Source organism: Manacus candei, unplaced genomic scaffold (assembly GCF_025592945.1).
Source record: "Manacus candei isolate 608988 ecotype Guabito, Panama unplaced genomic scaffold, ASM2559294v1 h1tg000047l, whole genome shotgun sequence".
Classification (NCBI taxonomy): Eukaryota; Metazoa; Chordata; class Aves; order Passeriformes; family Pipridae; genus Manacus; species Manacus candei.
This window is the reverse complement of record NW_026138095.1, coordinates 5,910,737-5,926,250: the sequence shown is the minus strand read 5'-3', so window position 1 is coordinate 5,926,250 and position 15,514 is coordinate 5,910,737. Positions and strand designations below refer to the sequence as shown.

The following is a 15,514-nucleotide window of genomic DNA, read 5'->3' as shown; positions in this document are numbered from 1 at the left end:
TGTATGGAGCCTCTCTTGCCTCTCTGTGGATGGTCTGGGGCTCACACCTGGCACAGCACAGTATCCCAAAGGTTCTTTGGAATAACGTGACACAGCAGAGCCTGGACACAGCCCAGTGTCCGGCAAGGAGGGCTGGACACAGGGATGAGCAGGGATGGGAGCAGCTGGGCTCCAGCAGCTGGAGCTGTGCAGGGCACTGGGACATGGATGTGCCACGGATTCACCCTGAGTGTGAACAGCCCAACCCTTTCTGGTCAGTAAGTACAGACTGTGCTCTCACAGCTCCCTTCCCTGCCCCCAGGTCCTGGTGCTGCTCCTGCACAGGGTGTACCAACAGGCTGAAGGGCATTGCAGCCAGCTGAGATTTAGGACAACTTCATAGCACAACCAGCACAGTCCTGACCAGCAGGATCACAGCACTGGGACTGGGAAGAGGAGACTGATGTTGGCTGTGTGGCCACGGCTCTTCAACCTCCAAGGGTGCACCCACTGGGTGCCTGGAGCCCCAGGCACCTCTGGCTGCAGAGCGAGACTGGGTTGGAGTCAGAAGAGCTTCAAAGTCATTGTATTATTTTCTCTCATTCTCCTTATTTTTGGCTTCAGAGTCTTGGATGTCTCCTGCCTACTCCCCAAATATGTGACAAGGAGTAGGTTTGAGATAGTAACAATATTAAAGTGAGTCAAAGCGGAGTTTGAGATGAAAGTTATCACAAAGGCAGAATAAAAACCCCTCAGCAAAAAATAACAGTCAGGTAGGCAGGAGATCCTCAGGAAAAGACTAGGGAACAAGGGAGGATTGCAGGCTCAGCAGGGTCCCCTATGCCACATGGTTTAGGAAATCTCATGGGGACTGTCACACCTTAGACATGCTCTGCTCAGCACTGCTCAGGCTGAACTGCTCAGGCAAAATCCAGAGAGGGATGGGAATAATCAGAAAATGTGGGTTATAAGGAGAGAGGGAGATAGCCAGGGTTAGTGGGCAGTGGATGACCAAGAGAGAAATGTGGTAAGTCTCATGAGATTACTGCAAATGAGAAGGGAATAAAATTGGTTTCTACAGACATTGGCTGTGAAAAGGGTAAGAGTGTCCTGAATTGCTTTTCGTGACCTCTTGAAAAGCCCCAGATGAAGGGATGCCTTATCTCTGACATTTAAATCTACTTCCAAGTCAGTGGTGAGAAAAGCTGACCTGCCTCAGGCACAACACAGATCCCTCCAGAGCCTCCACAGGTCCCTCTTCCTGTTTGTTTCCACAAGCTACTGCTGCATTTAACAGACCTTCTGATACTCTGGAGAGCTGATCCCAACCCAGCCCAGCTGTGGTACCCGGGGAGGGAAAGCCAGGTCCTGATTTCTGGGGAAAGCCACCAAGGCAAGGAAAGAACCAAATGCTCATTGGCTTTGTGCTGATCCCTCAGCAGGCAAGGGCTTGGGGGTAGGTGAACCATTTCCAACTTCCAAGTTGAAGTGATCCATGTTAACAATTACAGCTATTCATTGACTTCTTTGGGGAAGAATGCAAGAGCCTTAGACGTAGGAAGCATCCCTGGAAGTGTTCAAGGCCAGGTTGAATGGAGCTTTGAGCAATCTGGTCTAGTGGAAAGTGTCCCTGCCTGTGGCAGGGGGTTGGAAATGGATGATCTTTAAAATCCCTCCCAACCCAAACCAAAAATTATATGATTCTATTTGAGAGGGTGACACCCAGAAGACCCTGAGATGTATTTGACTGCAGCAGAGAGTTATCTGAATTATGATAGAGACACCCAGCTCTGACAAAGCTCCTTAAGTCTAAAGGCATCATTGCCACTCTTGTCCTTCCTCTGTGGTGATAAAGAACTTTGTGGCATTTTCAGGGCACGTCTTATTTCTCTCCTCCCTTCTTACCCTTGATTTAAGACTTGCAGTTTCTTAATCCCACAAGAAACCAAGCAGATGCTTCCCATGGGGACATGAATGGCCCCATTGAAATCATGTGCTCTGACTTTACTTGTGTGCTTGGAAGTTTGAGGTTGTGGAGTCCAGGGGTCATTTTTGGGAGGAGAATCCCAAATTCCCCAAGCACCCCACAGAAACTAAATGTACCAAACCATGGTCTCACAGCCACTCATCCAGCAGCTACATTGGATTTCAAACCTGCTCCAGGAGGATCAATGCACAGCCCAGCCTGATGCTCATTCTCAGGCCACCAGCTCAGCTCTTGGCACTTTGCTCCAGCACTTGTCACTGCCCTGAATGGAGCAGGACAGTCCCTGAATTGCAGCTACCGATAGAAAACGTTTAACATTCCCCAAGTGGGAAGTTTGATAAAAACATTTAATTACTACACTTCCTAAAGCATCCCAGAAAGCACAGTGCTGTCGTGCAAATAAACTCTCTGAACAACTCCAAGCCATTAAAAGCCAGTAGGATCTTGCATCCTCTCCACGGCCATAAAACCTGCAGAAATAGAGATGCTGGATGCTGACACTATTTAAAGGGAGGGCACAGTGTCATGTCTCCATATGGTGATGTGGCACTGGTCAAATCCCTTGATTAAAGTGTGAACATACATGGCAATGCCTTGTTTTTTGCTTGTGCCCATCCTTCCTCTAGAAGCATCCCCCGATGTACATCCCCTTACTCGTGGGATGAGGAGCTTTTCCCAGCACAGTATTTGTGTCAAGAGATGATCAACTGGCTTATTCCAATCACAAAGCATTTTTAAATTTTTAACCAGAAGCTATAAAAATCCAGGAAATGTGGATTTATGGCCTATAAAAGGTTTAGCCAGAGCTATGACCTACCAACTTATGTAATTTCCCACTGGCCTTAGAGAGGGCTCCTATTCCAGCGCCCCACTAAGCTCTTTTTGTAGCATTTCTAGATTTGGGTTCTGTTAAAGCACAGTTGGGCAGTCAGATGTTCAGTCAGATGGGAGCTTGGAGGGTGGGTGGGCACCTGCCCTGGGAAGCAGGAGAGCCAGGAAGTGCCGACCTTCAGTTTCTCAAGAGGACCATGGCTGTGCCCCGTGGGGAAACCCCACCCCAACCTTGGCCCTTGGTGTTTGCCCTGACACAGGAAGAACACTTACTGTCCCAATGCCAAATAGCTTTTGGCCATCCTGAGCTTTCTGCAAACCAGGATGGCAGTGGAGCCTGGGCTGGAAGGGTCCGAAGAGCTGTAACGTCCCAGGAAGAGCAGCCCCACAGGAATCACAGAATAGGATCCACCTTGCCCTGTGCCCTGGAGCTGGCCTCCCACCTCTTCACTCACAGCAGTTCAGCCACAGCTTTGGCCCAGGGTTGACATTTTGGGTTTTATATTGCAGGTTGCTATGGTGAAATGAGATTCTGAGCCCACTGGAAGGTTCAGAGAACTCTTAAAACTCCTTGCAAAATCCAGTCACCTGACTTGCTGTGTCCAGCTGACGGCAGGCCACTACCAAAACAGCAGCAAAACTCTTTCCTTACCCCCGCTGCATGAAGCCTTTACTCCTATAGTGATGGTAGTGCCAGTTGGACAGTAGCAAGGATTTCCCTGGTGCCATCCTTCCCTCTGGAAATGTCCTTTCTCATTTTGTCTTCCCACACGTGGAAATCTGCAGAGCCCTGAGCAAGGCAAGGAAAAGGTACCTCATATCTGGTGCTGAGTTTGCGACGCCACTGTGGGGATCTGGTCCTGTGCTCCCCAAACCTCTGAGCTCTGGCTGGGCACAGGAACTCAGGTTGCAGCATCCATCCATCCTTCCTTCATCTCTCCCCAAGGGGAATGAGACACAGGAACATCTGCAAAGGGCAGAAGAGCTTTTTTTTTGCTACTGAGCACCCACACAGTGTTTATTTGCAAGTGAGTCAACCAGACTCTAATGGGTTTGTGGATGCTGCACAATTCACCTCTCTCTTATCTCAGGGACTTTCATTACCTTTTGGGCAATTTGGACAAGAATTCAATTTTCCCCACCCACGCACACATCCTGCTGTTCTCTCATTGAACACATCAATTAGTAACCAAAAAAGTCCTCAGCACCTTTTCTCTCCTGGATTCAGCCTCCCCCATCAGCCTTTAACACCATTTCCCTGTGCTGTTACCTACTCCACACCACTGCCAGGTTTGGCCTGAAAGACTGAAAGTTTTCACACCTGATCCATGTGCTTCTCATCCCTGCAGACATCTCTCTGCCATCCTAGGAGCAGAATCCAAATGCCCAAAGTAAGCAGGGACAGAGCCACACGTGGCACCTACATCCCTGCCACAGCATCTGCCAGGAGCAGCTGTGCAGTGGTAGAACAAGTGTAAAGTTTATATCACTCTCATTTTTACCCCATTCAGAGAAGTATCCAGAGGTATTCCAGCTGCCTTTGCAAACCAATGAGCTCTCAGATTTCCTGCTTTTTATTCCTGCTGGGATGCAGACAGCTGCACCATTTTCCATCAGTCCACTTGTTTCTACAAAGTAGAAACTGAGTCTTCCAGTCTGAAGATGCAGCAGGATCCAGGGTGACCTGTGGGTCACCGCCCCATGCTCCTGCTCCCTCCTCCAGGTGTTGCTTTCAGCCACTGTCAGACCAGACACCAGGACATGTGCTCTGACCCAGGGCAGCACCCATTTTTTTGGTGGTTTGTTGTTTCTTCCCCCCCCCCCCTTTTTTTTTTTCTCATTTAAGAGAAAATTTTTCCCCAGAGCTGAGACAGCCCAGAACAGCCCTGGGCACAGTGACGTTCAGGAGCAGGAGATGGCAGCACAGCTCCCTTTCACTGCAGAAACACCCCCCTCCCCTCGCATGTCCCAAATCCCTTGGCATTGAAGGAGGGTTGGGGAAGGACTGGGGAAGATATGAGGAGCATCAGCCCCCTCAGCCCTGCAGCCAGACCTGCTGCTGACTCATGGATTGGGAACTGCTCTTCTGCAGGCAGGGAATGAATGCAGGGGGTCCTTAACATCCCACCTACAAACTGGAACAGAACTTCCCTGAAGGCTGGAGAAGCAGCAGGCAGGGGAATGTTGGGAAGCAGCTGCTCAGCCCTTGTAGTGCCAAGAAGCCTTATCTGCCCCACCCCACCTGGCTCCTTCCCACTGCCCAGCAGGACCTTTGTCTGATGAAGGAAAACCTTTTCCTTTCCTAAGCATTAAGTGAATGAGGCTGGAGATCCCAGCTCTGGAGCAGCCAGAGGCAGACAAATCCCAACAGCCCAACTTAACCTTCCACAGAGGTAAAGGCAGGGGAGAGCATCTGAACTCTGTGCTGACCAAACACTCAGGTTCTTTCCTTCCTTGGACCATTGACACAACAGCTTCACCTTGGAGAGCTGTTAGAGGGAACCTGAGACTTGGATGCTCAGACAAAGGCCAGGAGAAGGGAATACTCCAGCAGAATGAGTTTTCTCTCGGTCTCCACGTTGTGTTTGAATTGTAAGAGCACCATCTTGTGTCACAACTCGGGCTGCACCCGCCCCTGGGGCTCCATCCTGGCCAGAAGCTCCTGCAGAGGATAACAAACACCAGTCCATGTGTTCCCATCAGCTCCTTTCCCACTGTCATTTTATGGAGTGTTTTAAAAAGCGGGAAGCAATTGGCAATCTTGGGTTCGTCCCCTCAAAATAGCTTATCAAGGAGTTATGTATGAGGCAGAATCACAGGGAGTCCTGCAGGCCCTGCCACGAGCTGGAGTGTGGTCCGAGGCCAGAGGCCCCTCAAAGCTTGTTCTACATAGAATTAAGGGGCATTTGTGCATCAGGGATCATCAGGATGTTCAATATCAGTTCCAGACTGTATTCCTCAGCCAGCTCTCAGGATGCTGAAAAAGGAAGGCGATGGCAAAAAGAATCCCACGTTTTGGGGGTAATAATTTGTATCCCTCGGTAAGTTTGAGGTTTAATTCCCAGCCCAGAAGTATTTTTCAACTAAAGCATTCACATTGAAACAGTCTCCCTCCCTGTATCCTTATTAACAGGGTATGTATTCTGATCTGAACACCTCTTTGTGTAGGAGACTGATACAACTGAGAGAACTTTTTAAAAATCTGACTCAGAAAGGGTAAGTGCTTTTCCCATTATCCCATGTCCATTGCAGAAGGGTTTTGTTTCTAATGGCTTAAAACTTGTTTCCATACATCATTTGTAACACCTTAGCCTAGTTCACAACTCTATTCTCACTTCTCTCAACACAGGATCTGAAAAATTCAATTACTTATGCACAGACCTGAGGGGTTCCAGGGCTGCCAGAAGAGCTGAAACATTTCCAGAGTGATGATTTATGATGCTTCTTCCCAATTAATACACACACACACAGCCTTAGCACAGTGCAGTGTGTGACCTGTCTGGGAACAGACACAGCCCCAGAACAAACACTGCACGGAGAGGGAAATCATCAGTACATCTGCGCTCTGGAGAGGCGAAAATCCTGCACAAAAACTCAGCACTAAATAAGCAAAAATTACAGTGCTTTTTTTAAGCACCAGGGGGATAAAGCTTCCAGTTGGTACACTGCTGGTGGTTCTAAGCCATGGAGGATTCCTGTGTTTGCACAGGCAAGCCTGAGGTATTTACGTCCTAGAGGTACTGAACAACTCCCCGTGGGCCCTTTGCTGCTGCTCAGAGAAGCAGCAGTGACAGAGCACACACCCTGGCACAGGGCAGGCTGAGGGCATCGTGCCCCCACCACAGCCCAGCAGGGTCTCTCTGTGCCACCCCAACCCCCTAGAACGAGGGTAGCCAGGTGTCCTCAGGGGCACTTGGGACTCACTGACCAACACACACTGCTGGGGCAAACATGGTTAGAAAGGGGCAGGTGAGCCAGGGAAAAGTTAAAACCTGGCTCCGGCCAAGTGTTCTGTTTCTGCAGTCACCAAGTCCTTGTTCTTCTGCCTTAAAACCACAGCGTTTCCTTTGCTGTGAAGTAGCAACCAGGGAGGATTTGAGCTCTGACAAATCTGTGCTAAAAACACTTCAGAAATAAATCTTAGTGCAAGCACCCATTTCATCCGAGCTGCACCAGGCAGATCTCCTCCAGATCCATATCCCACAGGAGGCACAGACATCATGGCATCATTTGGGAGCCAGTCAGTGAACCAAGCTGTTCTTCACAGTTTTTGCTTGGGCCCAGTATGAGAGAGCAGATGAGACTGGCCAGGGGTTGACTCAAATATATCACTACCTGTAGTGATGATGGCAATATTCAGCTGTTGGTGTAAAATCCCCAATTATAGTGCCTTCTGGTAGCAGGAAAACCCTGAGGAATTAACATGAGACTACAAAGAACACACAGATCCGATGCATGTTTCATATACATATTTATATATATTTCATGTACAAAGTTACATTCTGAACCCCATGGATTCAATAATAGAAATAAATACTGAAATAACTACACTGCTATATGAGCTCTTCTGCTCACAGAAAAGAAGCCTCAAGTTTTAACAGACAGCAAGTTTAACGCTGTAGTATCCATCTCAGATTACAGAGGCAAGTAAAATTCAGCGTAAAGTGTCCAACAGACAAAACTTTCCAAAATTACAGACCATAAAATGTTTAAAATATATGTTTAAAAGATTGAGAAATGTGCATCAACAAAATTAATAAAGGAAACTTAATCTTGTTAGAGGGCGGGAGAGACATTTAGTGTATAGAAAAATGCTTTGAGGTGCAACATAGGTTGTTACAATATGGCATAACCCTGTTAGAAAACCAAAACATTTAATTTCCCTAAAGAACTGTACTTGAGTTTACCGTGTCTCGTTTTACAGAGCGGGGCCTTCACAAGACCCCACCTCAACAGGGCCACTTACAGAGTGCTAAGTCAGGTTTAATCCTTTGGTAACTTTTATAATACTCACATGGAAATAAATATTCAGTTACACAGCATTTTTAAAAGACACACGTTCTTTAGAACAGTTAGTATAATAAAACAGATTTAACATTTGTTTTGTTACTAAGGCAGCCTATGATAAAGTGTCTACGCTCTGTCAGCTCGATCCCATCCGAGGCAGGAAGGCCTTCCCAAGGAATGGACGATGCAGCTTCACCTTCACCATGCAAACACCCCTACCCAGGCAAGTCATGTGCTGCATATTTTGTGCTCGAAATGTTTCCAAACTATTAACAAGCTGTAGCTATCAAGAGATTAGCTCCTATTTATATGATGCTTTAATCACGAGTGTATGCATAAACACATTCTTGAGACGGATTTGAGGGGTGTATTGTCACCTCAGTGCCTGGGCTTTACGTGCTTTATTCACCCTTCAAAGCCACCCTAAGGAGAGCTTATACATCCCAGAGCACTGTGATGGCAACAGGGACCCAGTTAATCTACTGTACCTTAGGACAGGGGATAGAGTTTTTAAATGAGAAATACAGAGAAGTGCACATGCCTTTATCTACACCCACAGTGGTACACAGTTAAACTATTGTCTGCTTTAAAACCCTTCCACTTTTGGACAGAAACAATCATTCTCTGAAATATTTGCAAGAGTTGGCCCACTGAGGTGACTAAAATGGCACGGTGGACCAGCTACATTTGGCAAAGGACCAGGTACACACTTGCCAGGTTGAGCTGCTCCAGTTTGCAGCAGCGACGCCGTTCAGAGAAAACAGCTCGTCTCTAACAACAAACAAAACCCCACACGAGAACCAAGGAACAGAATTGTGCGCTTTTTTTTTTTCTTTCTGAGAACATGAGAATGTGACAATCAACCAGTGAGTAAAAAACTTTGGAGATGGTGTTTCCCAAAGAGGAGGAAAAACAAAAAAAATATAATTCAAGAAAATGGCAGGAAAAGCAATGAAACTGCACCACTCACAGTGAAGATTCTGCACAACAGTAAAAGTTTAGACAGCATTTTTCTTAGACATCCAATCCCATAAGTTAATTCAGATGTGCTTCATGTTCAGCATACATGCCTATAAGTTTAAAATAGGTCTAAGAGTGTTGACTCAGTTTACTTTCTGTATTTGTATATTTTTTAATAAGCTTCCAGACTTTATATTCAAGCCAAAGTACTTTAAGAGTGACGTTAAAGATGAATTTGGAAAGCAAATTATGAACAACATGCTCTCATCACTTTTGGCATTCTGAAGAGAAAAATACTACCAAGATATTAGACATCTTTAATAAGGATTTTTACTACATAGTTCATGTCCTAAATACATATTTACGAGAGGAACAGCTGTGTACAAAATATGTCGCTTAAAAAGTATTTATACATATAAATCTAACCAATAGACCTGAATGGAGATTTTCTGGTTTATCAGCTATGATATGCATTTGAAAAAGCTGCCTAAATATATATTTACACAATAGACCTCAGCTAAATGTGTTCATTTAAAAAATTAAGAAAATATATAAACACATGTTTGCCTGATAGACCAGAACTGCTCCTATTGCATAAAAATGTTTAGGCAGTTTTAAAAAAGTGTTTCTATATTTACTCCTCTGAAACTGTTCAGTTCTCTCACATAATCAAGTGACTGAATTTCTCTGCCAATCTGAACAGTCCCAGCCTTTCAGGGGTAAATGCTGGATGTTTATTAAAACCCCTCAAAACTTTTACTTTCCAGAGACAAAATGAAAGAGCAAATCTGGGTTTTTAAATATTCTGAAGTACAGAAGTCATGAAGTGTTTAACTTAGGTCTGATACTAATGTAGAAATTTCAATGCAAAAGGAAGACAGTCTTCAACTCACACTTATGGTTAAAAAAATAGATGGTGAGTAGACAGAATGTCAGCCTAATATTAGAGTCTCCTGACTTTCACTAATTTTCTCAATCTTAGTGTTACCTGATAATCTTGTTGCTAACTTTTTATTTATTTATTTATTTTTACTAAATTGGGGTATGGAGCTACAAAAAAAATACATTTTGTACCTAATCATCTGGCACTAAAGTTCCTTTACGATCTCACTTGGGCAGAATGCATTTTTCCTGTACACTCTCAGTCTTTTCTCATGCTCTAATCGAGGTCTTTAACCTTCACACATGTAGTGCCTCATGAGTTTGACCAGCTAGGCAGAGAAGATCATTCTAGTGCTTAGGACATAAGGAGTTAAGACAAGAAAAGAACAAAACATATCCCCTGTTCAAGACTTTTGCAGTTATTTTCCAATTTAAACCATCCTAAGAATACCCTTTGAAAACAGTTGTTCCATGTCAGGGAGATGGAAAAACATCATGCTCAAAATTGCTTTTTACTGAGGGCAGCAGTTCTCAAACTTTAAGATTCAATAATGAAAACATGTTTTTATTTAAGTATTGTGTTCTTAATTCCTATACAGTCCCCTCTTTCCCCAAAAACTCGGATGAATGTAAGAAATTAAACCGTTAACACAAGATTTTTTAACCGTAAGCAAGATTTTCCAGGTTTGAAAACAAAAGCTGAAATATACAGTTTGCTTTAGCCCTCACTGAATATTTGGATGAGTCTTAATAATCCATCTTATAATTTGTCCATTTTTTTAAATACTCTGGGAATAACTTTGCTGTTTTACTCAATGCATTATACAGTGAAATGAAGCTCAGTTGTAACAAAGCCAAACTCAAGTGAGGCTACCAAAGAAGTGAACACATTAGATTGCTGTGGTACAGTAAAAGTAATGCCTCAGCTGCTCACTATGGTGTGCACATCAGTTGGAGAAAGATCTGATTTCCTTATACTGTTCCATGTAACACGGGTGCAGTAAAACAGCACAAGCTAATTCCTGTATAGTTAAAGGTATGACAGATTCGCAATATAAAGTTAAACAGCAAAGAAATGCTTCAACATCATGTAGTGAAACAGGTTCACAAAATAAAAAAAACATGCAGAAGCTTTTTTTTTTCCTTTTTTTTTTTTCTTTTTTGTTTTTTTAAGGTCTCCAGCTGCATCCTATGGGCTCACTCACTGCCACACATGACTTGCCACACTATCAAGTGACTCCTCTCAGCTTTGGCTACAGAAGGTTCAAGTGGTAGAGCTTCTCCAAGGAGTTCAGATTCTCCTCCTTCATCACCTGGAAAACAACAGCTTTGACTGAAGCAGCCAATAACCAGAACAGCATCAACACCACATGCAGGGAGACAAGTGACATCTATGTCTACAAGAAAAACACTGAAGAGACAGTAGTTACCAAATGCTCATATAAAAGCATATTAAAGTCTGGGAATGTATACACTACAAACAGTGTGTATCTCAGAGTTTAGTATTCTGCTGGCCATATTCTTCAGTTCTAGCTCCAAAAATTAATGGCAGGTTTGTAAGTATCCATACTCTAAACATTACATTACTTAGAACTCTTTAAGGCAGAGAAACAACTACCTAATTTGCAAACTTGCAGCACCACCCAGGCAGACCCTGAGACGGTTTTGCTACAAGGAAGTGTGCTGGGATAAACATTTAAATGCTCTGGAACAAGAGCTGTAATTGAGACAGTGCAACATTCATGTCTATGATGAACTTTCCCCCTTCTTTCCTCTTGTTCCCGTTATCCCAGCTTGTCACAGCTCTGCACACACTGGTAAAGACAGCCTTAAGCATATTCTCCATTACTGCTCTTCAAAAGAGAAGAGCAGTTTTGTAACTGCATCTGAACTCTGGGTGACAGGAGCCAACTGGGATCAAACCTGGTCAAACAGACCAACCACCAAAAACTGCACACAGACAGCCAGAACCACCAGTCCAGAGGCAGTCTCGTGGTACAGTTTAATCAGATGAAACAGGAACTGACCTACACCTTCAGGAAGGTGTTAGATCACAGTCTGGCTGGCTTTCTGGTTAGACTCCTCTGGAGGGCTGAGGGATCTAAACACAGAATAGCCCAAAGCTGCTCTTGAGCCAGTTTGCTGGGCTCACGTGGCAATGGCTGAGCTAATGAAAGTGCAGCACTGACGCTCAGTTCATGGCTTTGCCTCATGCCACAGGGACAGCAAAATGCACACTTGGAATGTGGCTATTCCAGCTGCCTTGGAGTAAGTGCAGAGGTTTAGTCCTCACTGCAGTGTGGCACAGAACTGCCCCAAGCCCTGCCTCCCGCGCAGCTCCGCCAGGGTTACCAGCAGGAACCTGTTTGTCGTTGACTGGGATGACAGAATTTGGGTTGGCCTTCCTGGAATTTCCTTTGTAGTGGTATTTGTGGGTTGTTTTGCTGTTTGGTTGGTTTTGAAAGACTACAGACAGATTTAGGCAAAAGGTCAAAACCAGGTTTAAGAGTTGCGACACCTTTTTACGTATTTTTTTGGTCGGGGTCTCCAGCACAGAACCACAACTGCTCTCAGTTTATTTCCCCAAAGAGTTCAATTAAAACAAAATAATGTTTACAACAAGAATTCTTTTATGGGCTAGATCATACAAAAGTGCTATCCAAGAAAAGCAGTGATCAAACAAGATGGGCATGCTGAGATAACAGTGATCTACTTTTTCCCTTGCTCACTCAAAAACGAGTAAATTTTAGATTGAGTGTTCTTCACTTAATGCATGACTTGTTTTTATAGTCAGTCTGCATTTTAAGTAACTAAGGACATGTTTTCCAGCAGTTTGAGACAGAAGATTAATCTGTCAAAGGAAGACTGAAAGCATAAACAGTAAGGTGGTACATGACTCCAAAGCAGAGTTTCAAATAAAACTTTTCACGCAGTCATCCCAAAGGTCATGGTTTATTGAGGAGAAGAAGCTGAAGGTATGTCTCAGGATAAAAATACTTCTACCCTTGCAGTACAAAACCTGTAAATACTGACCACACAAAGGCACTCTGCAATCACAGCAGCAGTTATTATGTGGTTAATGACCTTCAAAGGATGAAGAGGTTACAACGCATTTTAAGCTCAGGTTTCTTACCCATTCTGAAGTCAATGTATCCTTCTCCACCACTTATCACCAACATTGATTTTAAGGGACTCTGGTTGAAGGACTCTTGGGCTTGTTTATCAGCTGTTAGCTCTGTCCCACCACTACTCTGTGGGCAAACAACCTGACCTGGATCAAAAAAGGAATACATTTTTATGTCATATCTCACAGAATAAAATCAAGTGGATGACACAATGCCTAAAGCACTGACTGCCTTATTAATAGGCATGTACTCACCACAGTATTTTTTTTTCAGATGGAAGCAAAGCACTTACTTGTGACCAAACCCTTTTCCTCCCATTAAATAGCACTGCACTCAGCAATCAGACAAGTCTTGTAAACGAAACATAATATATTATTCCTGAATGTATGACTTCATATAATGACTTCTACACCCTTTCTAAACACTGTGTTTAACTAAGAAAACGAAGACAGAAAAAAAAAAAACAGCTTCATTTGAAGAATGGTGACAAAACCTCACCTGGTACAGCGACAAAGAACTTCACAGCATCGCGGTGCCCGTGGAAGCAAAGCTGGGCGTGTGCCATGGAGCAGTAGGGGATGAACGTCCCTGGAGTCACTTTGTCACTGTTCTCATCTCCATACACACGGATTACACTCCCTGGACGGTTTCCAGAGCCTGCTGCTGCTTTATTAGCTGCAAAAAGAAGAGAAGTTGTTCTCGACTTCAAAACGCAAATGACAGAAGCGGTTATTTGTTAAGAAACCTTATGGTACCATCTAAAAGCTAAAAGCCAACTTAGATAAAAATGAAACAGGAGGGCAGCAATGCCAATTCAAGACAGAGCTGGAAAGAAAAAGAATGCATGCTTCGTTATTTTAAGTACATCAGAAAATGGAGCAGGATTCTTATTAGTCTAGCATAAACACCAGATTTCAATATCCTACTTTTGGAAAAAAAATAATTTGTGAAAGGACTATATCTTTCATAGAAAATAAATACCTCTAATGTGTTTCAGGGTGAGCAAATTCAATGTACTTAGACATATAATTAAAGACACTTGCATTCCAACTAATCATAGGGTATCCCCTTGCCAGAAAAATTCTCTAAAAATAGCCACCTGTGGGCACGAAGGAGCTACCCTATATTACAATTCTACATCTAGTTTTTACTGAGTTTTGAAATCCATCAAAACAGAGAAGTACTCATGCTAGACATACAAGCCATCTCCATTCCAAAGACTATCAAAGTAGTGAAAGAAACAGTGATTTGTAACAAGACAGCAAATGATGTGGATTAATGACAAAGTTATAAGATGTGGTATCACATTGGCTGGAAGAAAAACAAAGTCTGTATGAGAGTTCAGCTGCAACACAGGATGATATGCTAAACTGCTGAGCAGATTGGTGGCCATTTAGCAAACATAAAACTGCTGCAATGCAGTAACTGCAAGTGGAAAAACATTTAGGAACATACAAAGGGTAAATCTATAAAGGAGTGGGAAACAGCCTCGAAGTGGCTATTAGAAGCCTGAAAATAGGTTTTTGTTCAGGATCTGCACTTACCCCGCAGCCCCAGTAAACGTCCCTGGTGGAGGATTACAGCTAGTGAGAAAGGAGGAAAGGGGAAATGGATAGGTATGACAGTAGAGGAGAAGGATTAATGAGAACCCACCACTCATATTTTGGTTTTTTGATAAGGTAGAGCTTAAAATTTTAGCTCCTAAAAAACAGCAGATATTTAATTACAGAAGATTCAATCAAAAGTCACAAAGAACAGCATCTTGTTATAGAAGTTTCAGTACAAAATGGACCACAAAAGCACTGCCACTGTCATGTGCTTTTATCAGTTTAAAGTTTATTATTGATTAGCAACGTTTCCCCTTTCTCTCTTTCCTTGGCAGGAGGCTCCAAAATAATATAGAATGACTCATGTTTTCGTGTGCCCTTTTGAAACATCATCTGCTGATGTTGAAGCTGCCCAGCTACTGAGACCCAGGGAACTGAGAGATGCCACTGCTGTTTCTGAAAACCATCAATATTCCTAACAAGGGCTCTCAACCCCACCATCAGGCTACCCCCAAATGGCTGTTCTGATCCACCAACAATTAACAAAACAGAGATGAAACTGAATAGCTTTAATAGGGATTTCTTCATGTTCACTCCTGTTTTAAAACAAACTCCTCCGGTAACATTAAAATAAGCTTCACGCAAATTAAGAGCTATAATTTTTGAAAGCATGATTTAAACTATTTCAAAGTCATGACAGGAAGTCTGTCCTTCCTTAGTACATTCATGCAATGCAAAAAAAGACATTTACTGAATGGATGGACAATGCAATGGAACAGTATGAGAAACAATGCATGTGTGTGCTGTTCAACAAAGCAGATACAACATGAAGAGTTTTCACTATTAAATTACCCTAAAATTTCACCTGTCATCCTATACTTATTTTCTATGTAACCACAGCACAATTAGGATTATCAAACTTCTGTATTTTATTTTTTGAAACTTTTGTTCACCTCTTTTAACAATTGCCTCAGCACAAGCGTTGAGGGATTTTTTTTTGTTGCTTAAATGCAATCAATTTACACAGAAATTCTTCCCAAGCTTTTCCTATTTAGGATTTGTTTTGCCCTTGAGCTGGAATGCCCCTTTCTCCTGAGGTTCAACTGCCCATGTCTGAATGCTTCCTCTCCCACCCCCAAGTAGTTTCAGCCTATGACAAGAGTTTGGGGGTCTGTTGTTATGCAGATACCTGGATT

General features: G+C 43.5%; 1 protein-coding gene across 4 annotated transcripts in view; it reads right to left on the bottom strand.

Annotated features, from left to right (window-relative positions):
• Window positions 1-7,251: 7,251 nt before the first annotated feature.
• SPAG9 (sperm associated antigen 9) overlaps window positions 7,252-15,514 on the bottom strand; it is a 61,964-nt gene continuing 53,701 nt past the window's right edge. For 2 of the 4 annotated variants that reach the window (XM_051797997.1, XM_051797999.1), the window contains 4 exons: window positions 14,316-14,354; window positions 13,270-13,446; window positions 12,780-12,917; window positions 7,252-10,959 (listed from right to left, as the gene is read on the bottom strand). In XM_051797997.1, coding sequence (XP_051653957.1) covers window positions 10,844-10,959; window positions 12,780-12,917; window positions 13,270-13,446; window positions 14,316-14,354 — 470 coding nt within the window. In that variant the 3' untranslated portion in view covers window positions 7,252-10,843. The remainder of the gene's footprint in view (window positions 10,960-12,779; window positions 12,918-13,269; window positions 13,447-14,315; window positions 14,355-15,514) is intronic. The other 2 variants (XM_051797998.1, XM_051798000.1) reach the window with 1 other exon arrangement.